Here is a 25,630-nt window from a genome sequence, read left to right on the forward strand (position 1 = left end):
AACGGGCTCTGTGCTGTCTAGTGAAGCATGTGGAGCAGACATGGTTTCTCTGGACAGTACGTTTGAACGGCAGTTGTGTGCAAATTGTCCAGCTTATGGTGAATGTAAATATGTTCAGTGCCCACAGTTTGGAGCATGCTATAAAGAGTACTATTTGTGAAAATATTTGTTTTTCTCATAAGAAAAATACTAGGATCACGTCTTGTCCTTGGGACAAAATTTACAGTATCAAATGCATTTTTATATATATATATATATACAGACACGTATATATAGTGTGTGTGTATGTATACACATGACAATGAGTCCCGAGATTCTATTAGGATTCAATCTTATAGTTTATTTAAATTCTAAGCCTAAAAAAAAAAAATATCAGGAGCATTGTCATCAAGGGTAATCAATTGATAACTGCAAAAGGAAAAGAACATTATTGGAAAACACGTCTCAGTCATTATTGGAGACAGCTTTGCAAAGTATAATGCCAGTACATCAATGAAAAGTTGTGGAGGAAATAAGTCTAATGCTATATTTCATCATCTTAAATATTTTTGTAAAAGAACAGAGGGGCGGGGGGGGGGGGGGAAGATTTGTACAAAATAAATAAGCATCTACCACATTTAGTTAATCAAGGAAAAAAATAAGCAAATGGCAAAGGGATCAATTGAACCTTTGTTTCATTTAACATTTGCTGTATTTGTTTCACTGACTACCAGTTATCAATGTCAGTAGGTTCTGAAGGAAATAACCTTCATTAATTAGAACAGTTTACTTGAATTTCGACTGAAGAACACTAAAGAGTGTTTGTTATCCAACACAAATGCGGTTGCCTGATACATGCTGTCAGAAGAGAGATTTTCTTGTTCATGGATTAAGTACTGAAGATAAATTTCAAATGCATGTATTTGAAAACAATACCTCTGTCAATTTAAATGTACCATGCATATACAGTAGCTATTTCTGGAATTTTAATTAGTGATGCTTTTTTAAGTATGTGTTCTACATTACTATCTGTGTATCCCAGATTGTTTCTTAGATAACAATAAGAATTAATTTTAAATTTTATGAAGCTGAGGAGAAGATTACTAGCTAGTGAAGGCCCTTGTTCCATTGACATTCAAGTGTATGTCTCAAGTTCCTGATCTGAGTCACCATTCAGCATTAAGGATAGAGTCTGGAAAACATAGTAACTTTCCAACAGGATCTGATTTATGCACAGAAAGTTCTGAAATTGTAACAGCGACCTGGTCAGACAATATCAGCAGCTACAGAGAGAAAGTCCAAAGGTAGTCACTAATGACTCCCAGTGCCATCCCCTGTATTTCCATTCTGGACACACCCAGCCTTCCTGCCGGCCAGCATCCACCCGTGCTGTGGTCGGTCCTGGTGCCGGCACCGCGGGAGTTGGCTCTCGCTGAAAGGGAAGACAAAGTAGGCAGCTCGTTTCCAGCTCCAGTTCCCCCTGGCTTTGGGCTGGCCCACAGGACATATTTCACTGAGAACACCGAGACTGCCACACCGATCTGAGCAGGATTTAGCCTTTAGACAGCACTGTACGGACAATGAAAAATCTCCCTCTGTCAGCGGAGAGGGCAGCTGCCACTATTTATAGTTGCAAAGTGCTGGCGTATTGTCATGTATTCATGGCTGCTATTGATTCCTCCTTTTTTATTTTATTGGAACAGCTTGGAACTTGTCAAGCTTTGCTTAGGTTGATTTGCTGCTAATTAATTCAACAGACATTTTTAATCTTGCAAATTTGTGACTTGTAATACAGTAATCAAGCTCCCGTGAGCAAACATTAATCAGCTGGGGAAGAAAAAAAAAGAAAGCAAGCCATTGTTAACTGTGTTCAGCATGGTGCCCACACTGGAAAGAGAGATCTAGAAGAAATGCAACATTAGGAAATTCTTCCTAGCTAAGCTTTCATCATCCATTTTATGAATCATTCATCCATTTGATGTTTTTTACATACAACGAGTTGTATTTAAAAGAAGATTGCTGGGATTAAGACAGCTCTAGTTACCATCAATGGGGAAATGGCCAGATTTCTCTCTGGCCATCTATGTTCTTATCAACCAAAAAGTCATTCTACCCAGCTGCAGCACAATTTAATTTCTGAGGTGACTGTACTGGTTGTGGAACGATGTATCCTAGAGAAATGACTGTAACAAAACAAACACCGCATTTAGCACCAGCACTAAGAACTGGGTGAACAAGTGGAGAAAATATTTTATTCATAGTTTTTAACACACAGGTGGATTTTAACTTCTTTGACATGAAGCAGAAGGGAAAAAAATATAATGTTGCCTATATTGAATCTGATCTCTTGAATGAAGAAATGCTTGTGGTCAACAAAGCATTTAAGTCCTTTCATAAGCAGGAAGGATGTAGGTTAGTACACTTGCAGTTTATAAAAATCAGTAAGAAGAAGCGGGTGGTTTAATATTTAACCTAACATTGGTACTTGGAGGAACACGGTTACAGCCACACAGGGCTCAGCAAGGGCTCGTGGCTTGGCTTTACCCCCTCTTGGTACAGAGTTTTCAAGCAGGGTGCTGTCACGGCCCCCTCCGGTCCATCTACACAGGGTCCACGTGTATGTACGTCAATGAGTAATCTGTACATACGTTTTGTCGTGGAAGGATCATCTCTGGCAACCTTAGCAGGGAGGCCAGAGATCAGAAAGACACGAAAGCAATTAAATGATTCCTCCAGTCAGGATTAGGAGATGGTTTGTGAAACACTGTGAAAAAGCTGCCCCTGCTGTTTCAGTGGATAAAGGGAGGAGCAGTCTTTTAACAGCAAAAAGAACCAACAAACCTTAATGCCAAAATACTATTTATGGTGCAGTTACTCCCTCCTCTAGAAGACATTGACTGAGAAAATTCCAGGTATGTTACAAACTACCTGAAACACAAAGGGAGAAAGTGAAAGATACTTCTTAGATATAACTTCATTGCTGCTGACAGGAGTTGTTTATTAGCAATAAGATACAAGGGTGTCTCAAACTAAGGCCTGAGAGACAAGGGGTTTGTATGGCTGTTACGCCAGTGGTTGTTAAAATTCGAGATCATAGTTCTTTATTATAGATTATAGGTCAAATTTATTTTATTTTACAGAGGATAAATCTCAGAGAGCTTCCACAAAAAAAAAAAAAACCATAAGGTTTAAAATAGGCTCAGAAGATGGGCTTTTCTGTATGTGGAATATTACAAGGCTTGGTGTTGTTCAAGTGCTTGTGCATTTTCTCGTGCTCTCAGTTTCTCATGCAGTACATCTCAAGCAAATAGTGGGTTTGCAGGTGCATGTTCCTTTATCACTAATACTTCTTGCACCAACTTGTTCATGCACAGCTGAGGAGCACATACTTAAGGAGATGTGTGCCTGTAAAGATGTAGAGCAGGAAAAAATAAAGAAGGTAGAGATCAGTAGATGACGTGGTAGAAGCCTTATTATATTTACGGAACAGCTGTGAATCTTTAGAGTAGGTGAGCTCTCAGAGTGTTTGTTCATGCTCAGGTATTCTGTCACTCAGCCCATCATGGAAATTACTGCTGAAGGACTTTCAACTATATTACAAGTTATCATCAGTCCTTTCTGGTTCAGAAGCAGGAATAGTATCATCCTGATTTCAGCAGAAATTATTATGGAGGCATCCATAGCCTCATGCATGATCTGTAAATGTTGCATGCCACACTTCAAAGATTTGTTCAAATAAGTTTGCAAAATTTACTAGATGCTGTTCTGATCTTTTTACTTGCTTCCATTTTCCTCCTGTGCTTACAAGTCTCATATGCAAACCCCACCAACGAGATAAGACAATGCTTAGGTTATCTCAGACTTTCTTTTCTCATGTCATAGTACAAAAATTCATGTACATAACACCTGGCTACTGAGATAACCTCTGTAGTTAGAGAAAAGCAAGTTAAAGGTGCAAATACTGAAGTACTTTTATCAAGTGCAAAGCAGGAGCAATTTTAAAGATAGCTGTCCCATCTTACTGCTCAACTGATCTTACTTCATCATTCCAAAGCCTTGGTATATGCACATAGTAACCTAGAAGTAAATGTCTTGTGTTCCTGAGATCATATCTGACTCACAGAACAGTCACTAACTGGGGATCATGCTGGATTAGCAAGCAGAGATCTGCTATCCCAGTGCAGTTCTTCTTTAACAGGACTGCAGTCCTTTAAATCAATTCCCATTGATTCTCAAGGGCAGAAACTATCCTCTGCATAATTTGATCTGCTTGAGGGGACAGATATTTTGCTGTCTGTTCTTTGAGTTGTGTATTATTAACAAGCTAATGTTTATTCTAGTAAATGAGCATCATTGTATTTTCCTGCAGGTGCCATTCCATGTATAAGGCTGTCTCAACAGTGGAAGCTGACTCTCTTCTTCCCATGCTTGCTTACCTGCCTCTTTAATCAGTTGTTATTTCTCATGCTGCAGAGCCATGCAAAACGCAGCCTGACTTCTGGATTTGACCTGTGGCATTAGCAAATGGGAGAGTCATCTTCTCACTGTAAGCCAAGTGTATTGGAAATGGTACCCACTGGAATGCAATAAATATGGTTCCTTAACATGCTGATTTTAATTTTCTGGTAATTTTTTAATTCCTGTAGTTTCCAGTTTCCAGAGTAGAGCTGTCCTTTAAACCTTTGTGCAGCTCTCTGTATTCTTCTTGTATTAAAAAAAAAACAAACCAAAACCAAAACCAAAACCAAAACATAGAAAAGTAAAAAAAGAAAGTAAACCCAAATTTAATTGTTCTTCCTCAGTATACATTGTTCTCTTGAAATTTGTGAAGTGCAAGGAGCATGTCAGTTAATTCACATCGGACATTCCAAATGGATTCCTACAAAAAATACTAATAAGCCCAGTAGTAATTAAAAAGAGCATATTCTTGACATTAGAGCAGAATGTATGCTCAAATAAAGCTAACTAATTCACATGTGCTTCTACCCTTCATCTCTTAAGATACAGAACATAAATTTTGTTTTCAGATTGACTGGTGAATTTGATTTGTTTTGGGGAAATGTGTGCAAAAGTGTTTCTAGGCTAAAACAGGGGAGCCTTCCAAAGCAATTTCACATGAGGCAAGGAATCCTAAAAGACAGACTTGTTAACAGCGGTGCTTACAAAACTTTCTTGAATGATCTACAGTTAAGCAAAAAATTCAAACCAAAAGACATTCTTAAAGGACTAATAGAGAAAATCTGCCTGGTGAACACATCAATACGTCATACTTACACCAGCAGTCTAAACAGGAGCATTTATTATACTGGGATTTGCTTTGATTACAGGCAGTTTATAACCATAAAGGGCTTCCCTGAAGGTCCACTGTAGCAAATGAATTACTTTCTTTTGACTTTAATGGAGTCCAGTAAGCCCTGGGTGTAAGCATGTGGGCATTTTGCTTTTAAATTTCACAGTGCCTCTCTAAGTGAAATTTATTTTTAAGGAATCTCTTTAACAAGTATTTTACAGCTCACTTGAACTTTACTATCAAGTGGAACTGTCAGCCATTGTGTACCCAATACTGATTAGGCTGAGTCAATGAAAATGTCTGAGGAATGAATGTCAGGCTTTGTACTAAAGAACAGTCCACGGGAAATAATACTAAAGCATTTCTAGGTCTTCCAGCTCTGTTAGTCACTGGATGAGGCCAAGATACCTGGCTGGATTCCAGGAGAAATTAAAATAGCCATTTAAATTTTCAGATGGCTTATTAATATGTTAATTATATTTAAATATTTTCTATGAAATAAGTATCCTTTAAGCTATACTTTTCAATTTCAAGAAAAATCCACATCTCTCTATAAAGCCTAAGTCACTAGGTTTCAGGGCAGCAGGAGAAAAACTGGACAAGTTGGGGAGGTGAAATTTTATCCTAAGCTCAGGCAAGAGTCCTCCTGCTTTCCCTGCCAGCCTGCCATCTCAGCCCTCCACGACACTTGCCTGTCACACTTCACCACGAAACCCCTGAAAATCTATCTAGGATTTGGATCCTGTCAAATCTTATTTCAGTCTTCGATGCTGGGGCACACGGGAAGGGGATGGAGACACTTCAACGGCACAAGGGTAGGATCAGGCACACGCAAGTAGATCCTCTTTTCTTTGGGTTTCTCCAGTGGCTACCACTGACACAGCTGAACTAGTGATGAGAGAGGGGTGGCTTCTTCTTGGGACAGAAGTTGTCTGTGAGTACTGGGACTTGGGAATATTATCTGTGGCATGATTCTGTGAAAATGAAAGGAGGCGAATAAAAGTTATGATGCAGTGAAGAGGATGCCTGTGTGTGTCAAATACCCACAATGTCAAAATGCTGAGACATCAAGCTGGGTGCCTAGACTGTAGAGGTTAGTGCTAAAACCACAAACAAGTTTATTAGCTGGTGCAATGCAGTCCTTAAAGATGCAGTTTGTAGTTTTCTGTCGTTTGCAAACTGACATGCATAGAGAAAAACAAAGGATTGCCTTTACTGTTGTTCCACATGAAGAAAAAGATTTTTACATCTGTTTCAAAAGTGTGCCTTTAATCATCTTTGTCTTTTATGAAATAAGGCCTGAAAAATAGTTCTGTCCCCTTCAAAATCAGAATATCTTTTTCTGCTTAGGTGTACATAAAACTATAAAGCCTTGACTTCTCTGAGAAACTGAGATTCTCGCAGCCCCATTCCCGCTCTGACTCAAAAAATCTGAGCACCTGAGCAGGAACTCCTAAGAAATATTTTGGGGAAAGCTGCCATACTGCACCATGCTAAGAAATCTCACACTCCAGTGTTCAAGTTTTCCACTTAGTTCTGTGGCAAGAACAGGAAAAATTAAAAGCCACCATGTGCAGGATGTGCAAGTGTGATTGGCAATTGCCAGCGGTTCTGCCACCATAGTACATAGGTTCAGCACACTGTGAACATCAGTGACTCCACATTTTGGGCTGCCAGAGTTTAAATTGGTCAAAACCACTCATCACTTTTGAAAATCAGAATCAAAATACAGGGAGCTTAAAAAGGTAAAGTTAAAAAGGGAAAAAAAAAAAAAAAGAAAGAAAGAAAAAAGAAAAGGCGAGGCAGGGGGGAGTTTCAGGATTCCCTTGTTTAATAGAAAAAAAAAAAGAAGGCACAAATACATTTTTCTCTTTCATATGTTATATGTAGACCATACGTACACATTTCAGAAGTACAAACCCTATGTTTTCACAGGCCAATTAAAAAAAAAAAACCAAAAAAAACCAACCACCAAAACTATTCCAGTTTGTGATGCTTCCTGCTGTGCTTTCTTCAAGCCAGGTGCCTAGCGCAGAATTCATGACACCAAATTGCACGTACCCATGTTGTGAGCATCAGCAGGGAGGTCTAACAGTAGGACTCAGAAGAGCCAGCACATCGCATGTTCAGTAATGGGGTGCTAGGTTGCTGCTGCTGAAGACAGGAACACGTCTCTAAGTTCATCTGCCTCCTAGAAATAGGCTTTGTTTGTGAAATTCATTCCCAGAGCCTGAAGTTGTTTCTCGCACCTGCACACAGAAGTTGTGCATTTTGGTAGAGAAAACTGCCTGTTCCTCTTCCTTGGCAGGATGGGAAGGGAAAGCTGAGTCTGCCTCTCCACCGTGAGCTATTAGCCGGAGCTCTGGGACCACGATGTGAGCTCAAATCCCTGCTTAGGCTGAGTGGACTCAAGCCAACACTTCCTTGGTGACTGTCCTGTCTGCAGGAGGGGGAACACAGTCCCTGTCTCCAGATGAGAAAAGGTCACCGTGAGGGCTGAAATGCAATTGTTCTGGGCTGTGACTCTGTGGTCCAAGGTGGAGGCTGATCCTCTCTTTGGGGACTGCTCGGTGCGCGGGGTCTATGCCTGGGCTGGGTGCGCACACACAGGCTCTGCAGGAACATCATGTGGGGGATCCCCACTACATGGGCACATTCCGCATAGGTCCAGACGTATGGATACATCCAAGGCAGCCTCCCAGGACATCTATCTAAACAGTCCCCAGGAGATGTAGGCACAAGATCCCCGACCCTGTGACTCTCAGGTGGCCTCGGTGGAGGATGGGTGTGTAGAAGTTCACCCAAGCTGAGATGGTGCTGCCTCTGGGCACACATGGTGGCACATCTTCAGGCATTCGCAGTGTATTTCTGCCTTCCAGGAGCTGCAGTCCCAGAGCTCGGCCAGATCCCATGTGATGCCTGATAAAAAGTAAATTACTTCCTAACAGTATAAAAGGCCTGTAAAAAAATGCACATGCAAATAGACTCAAATACTTGAAATTCAAATTCCAATAGTATATTCTGTGTTCATTCCTATGTATTAATACTAATTATTTTTTTTCAGAAATCATAGTTTCCTGCTTTAAGTTGTTGCATCATACAAAACTAGTATCTATCCAAATGAGTGGATTTTTACTGTATATGTCCTGGGTTTAGTTTTTCAGTTATTTTTCATAAATACATTCTACATCTAACTACCTCAGCTGCCTTTTGTTTTGCTTTGGCGCATATGAAGTCATGCACTTTCTATATTTGGGGATTTGGGGGGAGGTTTTCTTTCCATTTTGAATAACCAGGTTCAAAGCCATGTTGATCAATTTATAGAGGAGATCAATCTAAAAAGACATAGTTATTGACAGTTGCAGAACATACATTTTATTTTTAGGTTCTGTTGGGGTATAGTTTAACAAAAAACACCATAAGCTGCTTATTAATTTGCCTTAAAAAATGTGTGCTCTTTCCTATTCAAGTCATGTTATTTAACTCTTCTCTTGTACACAATTTATGTGACAAAGACTAACATCATGGCAGATAAACAGCAAATTGAACAGAATGGACCAATAGTTTCTCAGTTCTCTGTTGTAAACTGTTGCATTATACACTGATTGTGCTAAAATAATTGTTACTGTGCTTATACTCCTTAGTCACCGTTGCGGAAATAAAGTGATGGAAGATCACATATGTGTTTATGGATCAGTGTAGATATCCCTCCAGTACAAGCACAGTGACTTGAGGTGAATGATAATCATTGCAGAACTTGTGCTTTGACTTGTAAACATTGTAAAAATGTATTTGGTATTTTATTTGAAATGAAGAATCGAAATAGTTATTAAAAAAAAAAAGAAATCTTCCTGTAAATATATATATTCTGAATCCATGTATACAAACATTCCTTTAGAGTTCAGATTGTGAAGTGTGTCTTTATTGGCTAGAGACCACTGCCTCCCGCGACAGGGGTTACATGTGCTATAGTAAAGAACACAGTGTGTGAAGTATTTGATGTACTGCAGTACCATAGTTCTTTTGGTCTGTTAAGTAAGTTGCAATTTGTGATGAAACGAAGTTGAAAGTAGTGCTTCATACTAACAAATTTCCTTGGTTACAACTTGATTTTTCTTGTAAAACTTAAAAGGAAAACTTGAAATTTTATATATTTGGATTTTGTAGATTTTTTTTATTTTATTGCAACACAAGGTACCAAAATCATTAAATAAAGTACACTGTGGTCATTTTACCATGACTCTGGAGTCTTTTTTAAAACTTTTATTCTGGTAGATGGGCAAAAAGATGCTAACTTTTCAGCTTCTGAAATTATTACCAAGCAAGATACAAGTTGGCTCAGCCTGGACAATTCTTTGGGACAGATGGCTTCCAGAGATCCTTTCCACCATTACTTGTTCTGTGATTCTGGGCAGTACTATCACAGGAGCTCCCATACCTGAGCACAGGAGGGATGCAAGTGGCTCCCAGGCTACCTCTGGGACTGGGAGAAGACTTGACCTGGGACTTGCACAACCTTATGCGGGGCCACCTTCCCCAGCCAGTCCATGGCACCAAGGAGGGGAGAAGCAACTGGAGCCTGACTTCACCGCCAGAAAAGGGAATTTCTGGGCTCTGCTCTCAAGGTTGTTGGGGGAGTGCAGAAACCTAGGACTCCTCCTACATCCGAGAAGGGCCCTGCTCACAGGGGACAGAAGAAAGTGCTTCATTGCTTTATTCTCCCTTCAGACTACAGAAAGCATGGCTGTTCCATGATCCCCGTTGAGCAGTGGAGGAGAGAGATCTGAGACTCACCCAAGCCTTGTCCTGAGCCCGATAACTAGGAAAAACTCAAGGGAAGATGCAGCTGCTTTCTTGATCTTACTGTGTTCAACCCTGCTTGAGTTGAGGAGGGTTTAGTTTCTTCCACTTCTGCCTCCTGGGCAAGTGCTTTATCATTAGATTGTTACACAAGTCATTTCTGTCTTTGGCAGCATCTCCAGCATCCTTAATAGCCCTCTTGGACTCCATTGACACATTTGTGTGTGCAATGTCACCCCAAGCAGCACGCAAAGTTTGTGCAGTGAAGCCCAGTGCCCAGATCTCCCAGGCTTTCTGTCTTGTAGCCATGCTCCCACTCCTTCTTAAATGCTGCTTCTTGGGCTCCCTCAGGTGACTGAGAAAGGGAGGCAAGGCGAAAAGACCCCACCAAACAACTAAATAATTGGCGTGGGTTCGAAGAGAGGAAAGAATATATATGTGTAGATTTTGGGTAAGTGAATTTGACTGCAAGTAGGGACGATATGCGACTGATAGATTCTTCAAGGTTTTGTTTTTCATGTGTATCTTGTTCGGCTGAGGGTATGAAGGCAGCAGTTTGTTATTGTAGCTTGGCAAAGCTTAATGGAGAGAACAGCAGCCCAGCAGCGCTGCTGGTACCTGTCTTATTTCAAATGAGTCCTAAATCCTCAGTGCCTGTTACCCCTGTGACTCCCCACCAACGGCTTGGAAACCAAAAGGCAAGTAATAGAAACACACTCTTAAAGAATTTTCTCACCTGATCATGTGAACCAGGGGGCAAAGACATCAAAGCCGCAATCTTGAATGCTGGAAAATCATTTGATGAGACCTCATAAGTAGATAAGCGGTGAGATGAAAGAGCATTCCCCAGAAAAGCAGCACAAGGAGCATTTTAGATCTTCTCTGCTAAGCTGGACTGTACCACACCTCCAAAGAGACACTTATCTTGGGCAAGGTGGGTGGCTGGGCCGACCACTTGGGCAGCCTTTCTGAAGCCAGGACTCCCCACCTAAGGATCTTCTCCTTGCATTCAGGTGTCTCTCAAAGGAGCTGGAGACCTCTAACATAGCTTGCTACTCCTTTACCCGAATGTGGGGTTGGATGGGACACATTAACTGGGGGGGTGGGGGGGTGGGGAGCAGCTGCAACAGCGTGGGACTAGTTAGCTTGGGCTAGAAGGGATTTATGTTGCATGTTTTTAGGCAAATTATTAACCTCTGAGGCAAAAGCTTTCTTCAGGAGGCTTGTAATGAAAACCTTCTGCATGAAAGAAGCAAAGCAGTTTCTTTTTAGACTGAAGGCCAGTTTAATTAGATTCTTAACAACAGATTGAGAGAAAATGTTTGCAAGTGGCTTGCAAAGTGCTTATTCAGAATACTTCTTGTCTATCCTGCCTTAAAAGAAGACAGAAATATCTACAGTTCCAATGAAAAAAACCATGCTGGTTCCATATAGTTCCAATGAAAAAAACCTAAGTACAGGGACGTGGTAGTAAAAGCCCCAAGTGTCTTGGCAAAATCATTCAAGCAGGGTTTTCCTCCTACTTTACTTAGCTTGGGAGCTAGCACGAGGCTTGACTTAATGCTGCTAATAATGCACTTTGAGAGCTGTGTGCATGGGAAGGAGCCCTTTCTTCCTACAACAGCAATGGGAAACTTGGAAAGGGAGATTAGAGAACAGAAGTTACTCTTTTTCTCCTGAATGTTGTGCAGGTATAAAATGCTTTTTTTCAGTGACTTCAAAAACGAAGCTGGAAAGTAGGCAAGTAAGCACTGGTATTGTATAGTATTTTTGCTGTGGGAGCATTTCAGACCCATGGTCAAGCATAGAACCACGGGTGAATTTGATGTGAGGAGGGGCTGGAAACCTACTCTCTGGCACGGGTTTGGGCTGAGTGAAGTCTAAAGTACAGTACGCTGGAAAGTGTGTTGTCCACACAATAATGCATATTTTAACTACATTAGTGTTACTCTTACGTGCCCATCTGCGCCTCTTTTCACTGGGCAAGGGGAGGACAGCTCAATCAAGCATAGCTCCAGAGGATGTAGAGCCAGAATGACTGGAGGGGTGGCTTTAGATGTGTTTGCTGCCACTTAGCACACCAGGCCATGCTTCTCTAGGAGGCCACATAGACTTCACATCTGTTCTTAAGCAGCAGGGTTTTGCAAGATGGAAAGATTTCTCATTCACAGGAGGCTAGACAAAAAAAAAACAGAGGACAAAGGGATGCTCATGCTTACTGTGTCTTCAAGTAACCAAGTAATTTATTTTTAAATGGGCTCTTGGTTAACTATCGTGAGCATAAACTACACTGCCATGACCACACCCAAATAATACATGGTGTTTCCTGCTGCTGTGTGACAGCTACGTGTGGTCATAGGACTTAAATTATTAACCAAGTAGACCGGTTTATGGAAGGCAAGATCACTGATAGCGTCTCAAAACACAGAAGGATAAGGTTAAGTATATTACCATTATAAATATTGGTATTGAGCTAATGGATTAATACTGGTGTTGTTGACTGCTGCAATTAATCTCCAAACCATCTCATAGTATTAAGCAAGTTAATCTTATATCAGTTCTAAATTTCCTGTGTTGGTAAAGACTCTAGCAGTCCAAATTTGGATTTTGATCAATTCATTAAACTCCAAAGGACATTTAGATACTGACCTAACTTCATTTTTAACGTCTGTGACTAGTGGGGCTCTGACAGTAGTCAGTGTTAGTAGTTCCTCTATATTCCCACTAGCATTGTCCCTACTTTATTCCATCTGTTAGCTTCATGCACTCCTTCTGCCATGCCAGTGGATCCACCATTACAGCGCAATGAATGTAGTTTCTCTTCCCCAGGCCAGTGTGATACAAGAGGCACCATGACCAGGCTCAGTTTAGCCACCCTCTGCAAACCAGCTATTTCACAACCTGTAGTTACAAAAGAGTACAAGGGAACACCTGGAGGCTCCTTCAGACTGAGCAAGCAGCATTATGAAACTCAGCCCTTCCTCATTGCATGTTTGTCCCTACTGATCTTTTTTTCTCGTCTGATGATTTTGTAACTCTTCCAAGATTCTCCCTTTAAGGCATTTTCTTTTTGTGTGTGTTTGCTCATTTATTTTAAATGCCCATTTGTCTCTGATATTTGGTTTTGTGTTTTCCTTTGGGTATTTGTTTTTGCTTTGGGCTGTGCTTGCCATCTGTTATGTTTGAGTTTCCATTTCAAACGCGGTCACCTTTTCCTGTTGATTTTGACTTCAGCCGACTGTGTTGGTGCAGCAGTGGGAGAGGAGCTGTGTGGTTATGTTACAGTTGTGTGGCGTTTCATCAGAGGTCTAATGGCCTGAGGAATGTCCTAACAAAATCCTGATAGAAGCCTGAAAATTAACCCACCTCTCAACTCCTCTGACTGCTCAGTGTTTTCTTGGGTACCCTGTGCCATCTTCTGCCTACAGGTTCACCCCAGGATCTGTTGTGCTGACTTGGAATTTGACTTTCGTGCATGACTCCACCTAGCCCATATTTTAAAATAATAATTTTAAAAAACCAACAACAACTCAAAATAAGAAGACTCTGCCTTAGCTGGGCCATAATATCCTAGAGCATTCACCGTTTCTGAGGAATGCAAATAACTGCCATGTGCTTAAACTCTGCTATCGTATAAAGCATATAGCATGCCTTAATGAGCATCTCCAAATATCATACCCATGTGAGCAACATACACAGTGCAGTCTGTGTTTGTAAAGGAAAAATAAGGTTGAAGCTTAAGTTTCATGTTATGGTATGAAGGCAGAAATGGGCTGGTTTGCCTCCTTTGAGAAGCACCTGTGCTCACACAGAGGTTACAGCTCTCTGCTCTCTGCCCCAATGGTTAGCAGGCAGAACATTATTGGCAGTTAAGGGTAAACATGCCTCATGCTTACACCTTTCTTTAAAGTGACATGAACTCCTATGTGTGACTTGTAACTAATAATGAATCAAGTTTAACCTTTAGATGGGCTTCTGCTTCTCTGATTCATCTGATCTCTAAAGTTATAATTATCCAACTGTATTTTATTTATGTAGCTAGCAGTATTTTACATTTGCGCGCATCGTCTTGTCCCAAACTGTTCAGGTAAGACATGAGATTGCATTGATAACAACTTCTTCCACACCCTAATGGGACAGGATTTCAATGCAATGGTGTATTATCTAGCATATACAATTAATTTACCTTGCCTGTAGAGCACCTCTGTGAAGCTTTGTTGCAGAAACAATTAGAGTGAAACTTCTGTCTTTGATTTCCATGCATGGATTGCTAGAATCAGACGTCTTCAGAAAATATGCAATTAAATCAGAAATGTTCTTGGAAATTTGGGGATCCAAGGAGTGTGGTCCTCAGAATTCATTCTCAGAGCTCAGTTGGACCTCTGACACACCTTTTGCTTTTCCTCACTGCAGTGAGACTTTAAACTGCAGGCTGGGGAGCGGGGAACCAAAAGGACCGTTTCTGCTCCTGCCTGATCCGTTACCCAGCCACCTACATGATGTCATCTGTGGCTTCTGCTCATTTCAAAGTTTTTTGTGCCTCACGCTCAGCACAGGGAAATTGCCGCTTGGTCTGGATTCGTCTCACCCACCATGCAGCCCAATAGAATTGCACAAGGATAAGCTGTCTGGCAGGAATTTGCAGCTCTCACCAGTGCATGCCTTGATTTAGATGGCGATACGGGTTAACGATCTGATCCAGTATGGCACATCTCCTCCCCGAGTGGTGGCTGAAAAGGCACCGCACTGTATTTCCAATCAGGTATGCCATTCCCCTGATGGCATGTGCAAGTAGGACATGAGAAACATCAATTTTAAATTCAACTTCTTTTAATATTGTTTTGAGTACAGATCTCATAAAACCTTTGCTTTAATTAACTTTTCTTGCTCAGAGAATTCATTTTCACTCACTGCCTATGCCACAGGATGCTCCTGACTGTGCATAGAGATGGCATATTCTCTTTCTGTTTCTGCCTGAAGGAGAATTAGAATAAGAAGGGAAAGTATTTGGTTGCACTTTTATCCTTTGGAGTACTTTTTCTTGTGTGCACACGTACAGCATCTTTTGAGATCATAGCTCTCATATTTCCTAAAGGAAGAGGAAGAAAAAACAGGGCAGCCTTAGAGAAAAACAAAAAATCTTGGAAGAACATAAAAGTCTTGTATTCATTACAGTTTGCCTTGAAGAGTTTATCTGACATTTCTCTGAAACCTGAGTTATCAGAAACAGTAATTTGCTCTGCATTATCTACTACCTCGATTCAAAAGAAGTACTAAAGAGGTGTCATTCGAATTCAGACAGGAAGCCAGATCTCAAGGGAGATGCTCTGCCTCTTATGAAGGCAGCTGGTGTATGGGGAAGAAAGTGGAGAAGCTTCTGGGCTCAGGATCTTTCTGTTATTTATCTCGCAACTGCCCAGTACAAATATACAAAGGCTCTGGTGCCTAGGTGTCAGGGTGTAAGTGTACAGATCAGATTGTGTAGCAGGAGCAGGCAGAGCCAGCAGGGAGATACAGCCAGTCAGACAGGGTAGGGAGAGCGTGTAATGGAGTCGGGGACCATCACCTGCTGCCTTGCCAGAGCTCAGCTTTTATCTATCACAGGGCAGTGCCCCATGTCCTGGCACTTTCCAGGTCCCATACATCTGAATTTAAGCAGAGGCTGCAAAGAGGACCGTTTCATACTGGCTTTTTCAGACCAACATCAGGTTACATGAATAACTTGCTCCCTACGTGCCACCTTGCATTGCTGCTGTCTTAGACGGTACACGGCACTGAGCTGAGCTCTTCCTGCGAGCTGTTGTGGATGCAGTATTTGGTGTGGATGCGCAGAGAGGCTCAGCTGAAGTGTTCAAAGGAATAACCTCTGCTTCGGCAATGTGGCTTTCCCCTTGTGTCAGGGCAGCAACACTTTTGAATTCTCCATGCCCTTACTGTTTCTGACATTGGAAACACTGGCTGCAAACTTCCAACCAACTTGCCTGGGGAAAAAAAATCAAAGAATGCAGGCCAGAATGTTAGCAAACCATCTCTTTTCATGCCATAAACTTCCCTGTGTAAGGATCCTTCCTTCACTTGCCCTCAGATGCCAGCAGAGGTGATGCAATGTCTGGGTTTTTCCATGCGATGTATTGTGGCATCTGTAAGTGTGAAATGAGCAGACCTAACTCCTAAAGGCAGGCAGGCATGGCTTGCTTCCAGGCTGGCCAGGGCAAGTGTCTTTTTGGGATCAGGCATCTAAAAAAAGGTTTCCTTCCATCTTAAAAAAGGCAGTAACTGCACTATCTGAGCCACACTGAGCCATCTGGCATTTTGACAGTTTTTCTAACTTAAGACAACATGCCTTGCTAGATATTAACCCATCTCTGTGCTGACAGCAGCTAAAATCGGTGAATTTTTATTAGGATGGTTGTAATGGGGCAGCACTGCTCACTAAACAATGGAGCATTACGTATGTAATGAAGCGGGGTGGGGGGGGTGGGGGGGTGTGGGGGGTGGCAAGGCAACAGCCCAGCACACTGTGCAGGATCAAACATTTCCATTCCAGATAGGCTGTTGTAAAACAAGCAGGAGAAATACACCTTCAGCTTTTCTGCTGAAATATAAAGTAAACCCAGCACACACACAGAGCAATATGGGGTGCCAGGAAGGGAAACTTGGGTCATGGACACAGGGATTACCTAGAGCCAGTCATGTTTTTTTCAATTGATTTATTCATTTATTTCATGCAGCTGCCAACACTTGCTGCACCTCTTAAAATCGACTTTGCCCCACCCCAACCATGGCACATTCATATTGGGGTGAATCACCACCACCTTCTCCCTATGCAGCCTACCTGTGCTCAGCCAAACCTCATCTCCTCTCCCCAGTTGCAAAACTGTAGCTGTTCCCAGCAGCTGGGTATTAAATCTGATTAAATTTGATGGAAGCAGGTCTTCATTCTGTCCCAAAAGAGCCAATACTACAGGCTCATGTGTTTGCCTTTGACTACCTGTCTCCACTGCTGTCTCTTGCCTGGAGTGCTGCCTGGAAGGGTGGAGGGACTGTTGAAAAAGGACAGCTTGCCAAAGAAATAAAGCTTCTGAAGGAACAGCCCCAGTGTCAGTCTTTCTCAGGAGTTTCCTCCTCTACAGGTGAAATTGCACCTTTATATTTGAGCGTATCTGTTTCCCTCGTTGTCAGACCTGCTATCTTCTGTGTTTCACTCTAGAGCTCGGGAATATTGGTGTTGCAAGTATTTGCTGAGGTGACAGCACTATTCTGGAACCTGAGTGCTTCTGGCTTTATTTGACCCTATGTGAGCACACTGCTAACACGGATGCTGTCTCCTATTTTACACATTGGAAATGGGGCTCAAATCCTCAGAGACGGGCCAATTCCTCATTGATTAAAATATTCCTATAGATTCAGTTCCTACACTTACTGAAATCTGCATTAAAATCAGGCTCTTGGGCTCCAGAAATCATTATTTGCTTGCTATCCGTGTTTGGCTGCACAGTTTGAAGAGGAGATCTGTTAGAAATCAGCACATCTACAGAAACTACTTGGTTCACTAGCTAATAAAAAATGATTAAGCATGATGACAAAGCCAGCACGAACGATATCATCTTGACATTTGCAAAGCTCAGGTGGACTGAATAATAAGGTCTGCTATTTGCCTTGCAACAGCAGCTAAAGTAGGTTCCATGCTCCTGTTTATACTGAAGAAACAGGGCATCACGCATGCACATGCATACACATACCTATGCTGCTGTGTAAATAATAAAGTCAGACAGTATCTGGTCCCGCAGCCGTTAATGGTCAGAAGATGTTAAGAGTTAAGAAACTAAAGTAAGAGAGATTAATGCATTCCAACAGCTGAGATCTTCTGGCTGCCTTTTTAGGTCATCTCTCTACTCCCTTTGCTCCCTGAAGTGTGTTTTTGGGCAGTCGCGGGTGCTTAGCTGCCCACGTGCCAGGCTCTCCTGGCTCACCCTGCTGCAGAAGCAACAAAAGCCATGCTCCGATTTTAACTGCTTGTCAAGCTGTACATCCACTGGCTTATGAAGAGAGCTTTGCAAATGAGGCACTGGGCATGGAGTAACCAAAGCAACTTGAAAGTGTTGTTTTCAGCACAACTTCAGATCTACGTATGACCTGGTTGCTGCACCAGAAGGGTAGAATAAATTGCATAGCGTAAGAGTGTCTGTTGCTTCATTTATTACAGCTGCTATGCAGAAAGTTTATTGCCTCCCAGAAATGGTATTTGTGGATACTGTACATATGGCAGAAAAATACCACAGGCTCTTTATATAAACCTTTCTCACCTGTTAGAACAGCAGTCTTCCCTTACAAGGTGTCATCTCTGTGGGGATCTTAAAGGTGGTGGTGGTGGGATGCGCATGAAGACCAGAACTTAACCACATTAACTCCTCAGCTGTAACTTCTTGTGTCTGTCTCAACACACCTGCGCCAGCCTTGGGCTGATCAAGGTATTTCAGGGCACTTGAGGCACTACAGATGGGGTGGCTGTGTGAGCCTGGCTGCTGCCCCTTCCCCTGCCTGCTCTGCCGTGCCATGCGTGCCTGCCGCAGGGCGAGCCTCAGCGCTGCGTCTGCCGGGGGCTCAGGCTCACTTTGCCCCCTGCAAAGGCAAAGCTTCACTGTGATTCAAGCCTTGCCTGAATGACCCCGGGTATCAACGTGGGGAGCCAGGGGAGCCTTCGGGAAACAATACAGACCAATGCAGTGATGGAGAGAGGAAACGGATAGCAAGCATGGCTGCTAGCTTACTTTTGAGGGGAAATCACAACCCTTGACGTGCTGCTGCCTGACAAGCAAGCCCAATGCAGCATTGACTACTAGATATCTTCTGCTACAGTCTACTGGCTTATGGGTTGCTCCAGGCAGGCTGCAAGGGCTGCTGAGATCTTCTCCTGAGGCTGCTCCTCCCAAACAAGCACCCCTGCTGTGGCTCAGCTGGTAACTTTGGTCCTGGAAATGCCATCATTACTGCTATGCTCCTGTGCTGGTGCCAGGTTTTGCAAGGAGAAAAAGGAGTCAGGAAGTTTTGTTTCTATAAATGTGACCCAATTGCCCAGAATAAGGATTCCAAAACTAGTCTGGGGTTTGAGTGTGCTTGTTTCAGCTGCAGGGCTTGGTTTATATCTTCATTAATGCATTCACAAACTAAGCCAAGTTGCAGTCAGACCTTTTCCTTCAACCTTGTTGTCACAAAGCAGGATCAAGATGCCAAAAATTCTGTCTGGAACGTAAAAATCTACGGTAATAAACATTAACCAAGCAAGCCTGCAACTGCTGTGCCTGCTAGTTAAGAAAATGAATCCATTTCTGAATAGACAGGACACTTCAAACTTTTTGGTGGATCTCAGGAGAGTGGTTTTTACATGGTAAGGAGAAATCTCAAGTAAAGTAAAATTAAGGAGTAAAGAAGTGATTGGAAAGCTGGCAGCTCCATCACAGCAGTTGAAATAGGGGCCCAGAAATGTTTCTAGGTACCTTTGGTAGACTTCAAATAAACCAAAAAAAGAACTAACAAATGTACATTGGGGTCTCCATTTCTGTTCCCACTTAATAAATAACTGAAGGAAAGACTGGAGCTGCTCTGAGCAGAGCATACACCTGACCATAAGAAACATTCTGGAAGAAAAGCAAACCCAAGTCTGGAATATATGAATATCAGTCACAACTGTAATAGGACTCATCCCAAATGATATGCCACAAATTCCCTGAAAAGACGACCCAAAATTGTGAATTCCTATCTTCCCTGATGTTTGGCACGTTCTGTTTCGCATTAAAAGGAATTAGGTAAAAATGGTTCCGTTTCTTGCCTTTTTTTTTTTTTTTTTTTACTTTTATGATCTTCTCTAAATAATACAATACACCCCCACTCCCCGTCTCTTTCTAGAACTTTGGCATCTCATGTTTCCAGATCATGCAGCGGTTTTAGCTAGAAAACAGGAGCCAAAGGTGATCTGAAGAATCATGCTGCGCTCTCTCATTACAGTAACTAGTATGGACAGCAGGGAGTGGTGGGCTTTTTCTCATGTGATGGCTGCAACACAAGGCCTGGTGGAATAGGATCTGCTCTACAACAGCCAACTCAGCTCCGTGGTGGGGAAAAAATATTGGGTCTGCCTTATATATGCAGCCTGATGTTAATTCCAAATGGCATCTTACATTTTTGTAATGTTTCAGACACACACGCAAAAGCAAGAAGTGCGAGCAAACGCTTTTGTTTTTTAAAAAATTCTCCCTACAGTTCAACAGTTTATTACACTTTTGTGACCAATTTTCTAACATGAAGAGATCGTTATAACAATTTTTAAATGTTTCAGGAAGCAACATATGGTATGCACTCAGTATATGCTGTGACAAAATTCGAGGCAGTAAGTGGTAAATTTGCAACCATCTGTGCAAAACAAAATTACTCAAACAAAAAAACCAGACAAGCAAATACTGCAAATAACCCATGCTGAGAAGTGTCATAGAATCATTTGGGTTGGAAGGGACCTTGAAGATCACCCAGTTCCAATCCCCTGCCGTAGGCAGACATGCCTCCCACTAGACCAGGTTGCTCCAAGCCCCATCCAGCCTGGCCTTGAACACTTCCAGGGATGGGGCATCCACAGCTGCTCTGGGAAACCTGGCCCAGTGCCTCACCACCCTCACAGTAAAGGATTTCTTCCTAATATCTAATATAAATCTATCATCTTTCAGCTTAAAGCCATCCCCCCTTGTCCTATCACTACATGCCATTGTAAAAAGTCCCTCTCCAGCTTTCTTGTAGAACCCTTTTTAGGCGCTGGAAGGCTGCTATAACATCTCCCTGGAGCCTTCTCTTCTCCCGGCTGAACCCCAAGTTTCTCAGCCTGTCCCCACAGGGCAGCTGCTTCAGCCCTCTGACCATCTTTGTGATTTGTGTTGAGACTACCATTCATTTTGGCTAGTTCTGAATCCAAAGAAAATATATATATATACAAAAATGCATTAGCATCACTGACCCGTTTTGTAGAAACACAGTATCTTTGTCACCGGCAAGGACCTTCACAGACATGAAGTGAATAGAACTAAGAAAGTGACATCATATTGCCTTGTGAAGTTTCAGCAGACATGTTTTGGAGGATTATCTTGCTTAACATATATTTTCTGTGCTACTACACTCAAGTAGCAATTCCAGGCACTTCCATGTTTACTTTTGGTACCGTAATTTTTTTGGTGCAAATATAACACAAAAGCAGCAGTCTAGCCTCTATGACAGGCTTAATAAGGATTAAGCACTGTAGAGCTAGCACATTGTCACCATAGCTCTATCTTTCTTTACGGAGTAATAGGATGGAGCAACTTACTGGTATACTTCTACAGCAAACCCAAGACCAGATGAATCACCCAATTGTGTTGACAATGCTGATTAACTGCTCTACCTTGTATTTGCAGTGATTAACCTCACACGGAAGTATCCTAATAATAGATGTTCAGACTGAGCTCTGCTATTACACAAGAGGACAGTAAATTGGCCAGTAGGAGTTCTGGGTCTTGCCGAGAGATAATGACAAATACCTGTTAGTACAGCAGTCAGTCTGTTTCTACCTCCAAACAACCTAAAAATGCGTATCCTGGTTATGCTGTTTGTATAGAGAAAACTGGAGCATCTTCAGCATATCCAAAGGCCAACCAGGCAATCAGCGGTCTAGTCTGCTGTTGCTAAACTCTCCTTTAAATACTTCTGCCTGACCCACAGCAAACCAAAGCAGCTGAAAGGAAAAAGCCTGGTCTATAACCTTACTTGCGAGAGTCTGCAGGTCTGCTCCCTTTTTCAACAAAATGAACTAGGTAACTCACACCCCAAATATTTACAAATAAACCTTACTAGTCAGTATTTATGACATATTGTGGAATCTTATTGCAGTGCCTGCGAAGGCCTCCTGCAGCACTGATTACAACTATTAAAACTCACTTGATTATGTGACTTTTATCTTTTACTCCACTGTTGTCTAAATTATTTTTCCTTTAATTCATTCCTTTGGGGGCTTTGATCCTTCCACCCCTATTCAGACACTCAGCAATAAGAGCTTCTCGAGGGTACTACGTGCTGTTCAAAACCACTGAAGGTTCAGCAGGGCAGGCCATGTATAATTTCATTTAGTTCACACACAATGCAAAACTTCAGAAGCCTATTCCAGTTGTCAATTTTATTCAAATTCATTTTATCAAAAAAAAGGTCTTCTATACATTTTTTATATATAGTAATAAATATGAAAGGCCTATACAAATATGAACACTTAAAGAGTACCAATACTGCCCTTCATTTTTTATACTCATCTTTCAATACTTACAGGGACAAAACTGCATTAAACAGCCAACATTATTAAAATAAATTTTACAAAATCTCAGATCGCACATGTCTGTTGTTGTCTAACAGAACCTTTTAGACTGAGTTTTCTTTTACATATATGCAACCTCAACACAAAATATGTTCAGCTGCCTGAGAATTTCATTATATAGAGTAATACACATTTTCCTCAAGATGGCCAGTAAAAACAAAGTCATACTTAAGTTATACTCTGATGCTGGAATTTGGCATTATCACTTTTAATGACATACTGTGTTAACACAATATTTTTAAAAACGTTCTGATAAATTAAAAGAACACAATTGTGCCTTCAAATAAAACCCAAGTCATTTAAAGAACTTCAGAATGGTCATTTGCTTTTACATAACATAATTCTTCCTCAAGCTTTAAAAAATTTAATTCAACATCACATAAAGTCCTTTTGATATAAAGTAACATCATGAAGTAAGTAAGCTTTTTGCAAACCATAATTTATAGACTCCTTCCCATAAAGTGGTATTTTTCTAACACAGGGCATCATCCACATGCACTTACATAGTTTCACTAGTATAAAGCAAAGCATGGATACTAAACTGAATACAAGTGAACTTTCAAAAGTTGGCAGGGGGGCTGTTGTTTTTGTTTTTTCTTTTAAGGAAAGGTCAAACCCCAACAATATTGAAAGGAGACAATGTAATATGGCAAAAAACTCTTTTGTCTTAAGGAATTTGTCCTCATCCCAAAACTGAAGAGTACCCAGATGTTAACTTAAGAACTGGAGATTAAACTTGCTGGTAATCAGACAGAATATTTCAAATATTTCCTGTTTGGACAATAAAAGCATAGGCTTTAGTTCAGAAAAAGTATAATTTACTGTAAGTGCACAAAAGCTCAAGCCTGCAATTCTTTCCTGTTCATTCAATTGTTTTCACTTAAGAAAAATATATAGGATTTGCCTCTCAACCCTGATTTAATAACTTATGCAAATAACTGTGTTTAAAGAATATGCATGTTTAACTGTTTATATATGTAACAGTTTGCATATACTAGACTCAAAGGGTATTTGGGAACGTATGTCCTGTTTTTCAAAAGAACTACTACTCTTAAAAGGAATTTTGTGCTAATTCTTTCTTTCCTTCAAAAGAAAGCTTTATAAGCTCATGTTACTAAACAGTAGTCTCATTTCCATTTCTTAAAGTTTAAATGCTTGGCTCATACTTCCAAAGGAGAATTTGCAGATTCACTGAGAAGTATACAGGACAGCTCTCTACCCAAGGGCCGATATCCAATGTGGCTCGGCCTGGAACAGCACCTGTGCTGTAGGGTTCTCGTTCACTGCATCGGAGTGGTTTCCAGTAACAAATTTATTTGGTTCACTGCAGTTCTCTAATCCACTCTCACCACTCCAAACTCTTTCTGAGCTCACCCAGTAAAACTAAACACTTTCCACCATAGGTTTTGTCGTTCTACAGACCATAGAAAGTTGACTGTTTTCCAACAGCACTAGAGTGACAACCTGAAGAAAGATTTTATAAATGCTGTACGGCATTAATCTGGCCTGCGAAACCTAGTTACAGTGATTATGATCAAGACAGTAAGACTCTAGCTCTTCAGCAGGTCTAACATTCAGGTTAAAGAGCAACCTGGAGGGAGGGAGTAGGGGAATGACACCAAAAAAAGAAAAAAAAAAAAAAAAGACAAGCGACCACATACATAAAGACTCGCAGAGCTGCCATTTAAAAAAAACAAACACACACAACCACCAACCACTTTCAAGGTAGGAATGCATTTATCACAAACTAAACTTTGCTCCATTATAAATGATTGGAAGTTTGGGTTCCTGAGCTTGATACTGGGTAGGAGGAAGGGGAAGGGAGTGTCTTGTATCTTCAATTATACAGCAGTATCATTAGGGCAGAATTTAAAACCTATTATTAGAAGAATGAATAAGTTACAAATATAACTAAGAATATTATACCTAAATAGTATTTTATTCAGAAGACCTTAATCTTCTTTCTTTTGTGTTTGAAATCGTTCCATTAAAGCCCTAAATATATTTCCTGGTATTTTCTGATGTTTTTCTATTAGAGCTTGGAGTGCTGCTTTTGTCTGTAAGGAAAGAGAAAAGTTTTTTGTCAGATTAAGTCATCTTTATATTGTTCACACATTAACACAATTTCTAAGCTCTTTTTTTCATCCTGTCAAATGTCACAAACTACTGCAAGTTCCAAACACTATTTTTCCATATTTAAGCCCACAAGATGTGTTTGCGGAATCACTGGCAAGAAACAGACCAACAAACTATCTTTTATCTCTGGTAGCTGTGCTTACAAGCTCTATTAGTGATACGCAATAGTAAAATGACAATGGAGTAAATTAATGAAGAGACCTAGATCTATAAAACATGTCAGCACCTGTGTGCTGTACTACAACTCAGGCACTTCTGCCTATGCCCAGGTTTGCATCTGTAACACTTCCAGTATGCAAGAACATTGCTTCTACACCTGCTTATTAGCAGCACAGGAAACACAATTTGTGTCTCAGCACATTTGGCTTCTACGAAGTAGCTATCCCTGCACCCAAGTCCTCTGAAGGAACTGGTCCTGTAAAGCATATGCTTAAACCACACCTACAATAACTGCATGTGACAGCAGCATTTACTTTCAGTCCAAAACATAGCAGGCCAAGAAGGTAATAGCAGCTATTCTAATTAGATAAAAGCTCTACGGGGAACATTCAAAACCAGGGCAACATGCAAAAGCTATGGTGAGTACATGCTGTAACCTTCCTAATCTGCCTAGAGAAGCACAGACTACTGAATTCTTAAGGCTAGAGACAGAACAGAGAACTATTTGTCTTTGTAAACCAGTGGTCAGCAAGGAGAAAACTGATTCTTGGTACAAGCTCCCACTGTTTTTATGAAGTATATGATCAATTGTTAAGTCCTAGGCAAAGGTTCCTGCCCACATCTCTTTATAGATCAGGTCCTAAGTGTCTTTACAGATCTAAAATTTCCATTAGGTCAAAAATTGGTGCTTAATTTTCTTCGACACATAATGGGGAAAGTGCATACTGTGCCATAGCCTGAAACATGAGATACAACTTCAAAATCACTAACCAGAAGCCTAAGGGATTCACAATCTAGGTGCCTTATCTAGCAGAATTTGCACTTAAGTCAGAAACAAGCGGGGGTTGGCATAAAGGTAAGATGCCAAATCATGTTTTAAAGTC

The 25,630-nt window shown here is 41.2% G+C and overlaps 1 protein-coding gene across 4 annotated transcripts in view; it reads right to left on the minus strand.

Moving 5' to 3' along the window:
- Positions 1-15,009: 15,009 nt before the first annotated feature.
- LOC121084738 (transmembrane protein 68) overlaps positions 15,010-25,630 on the minus strand; it is a 28,506-nt gene continuing 17,885 nt past the window's right edge. For 3 of the 4 annotated variants that reach the window (XM_040586620.1, XM_040586616.1, XM_040586617.1), the window contains one exon: positions 22,639-24,508. In XM_040586620.1, the coding sequence (XP_040442554.1) occupies positions 24,404-24,508 (105 nt within the window). In that variant the 3' untranslated portion in view covers positions 22,639-24,403. Of the gene's footprint in view, positions 15,159-22,638; positions 24,509-25,630 lie in introns of those variants that run through there. The other variant, XM_040586618.1, reaches the window with a different exon arrangement.

Source organism: Falco naumanni, chromosome 3, assembly GCF_017639655.2.
Source record: "Falco naumanni isolate bFalNau1 chromosome 3, bFalNau1.pat, whole genome shotgun sequence".
Taxonomy (NCBI): Eukaryota; Metazoa; Chordata; class Aves; order Falconiformes; family Falconidae; genus Falco; species Falco naumanni.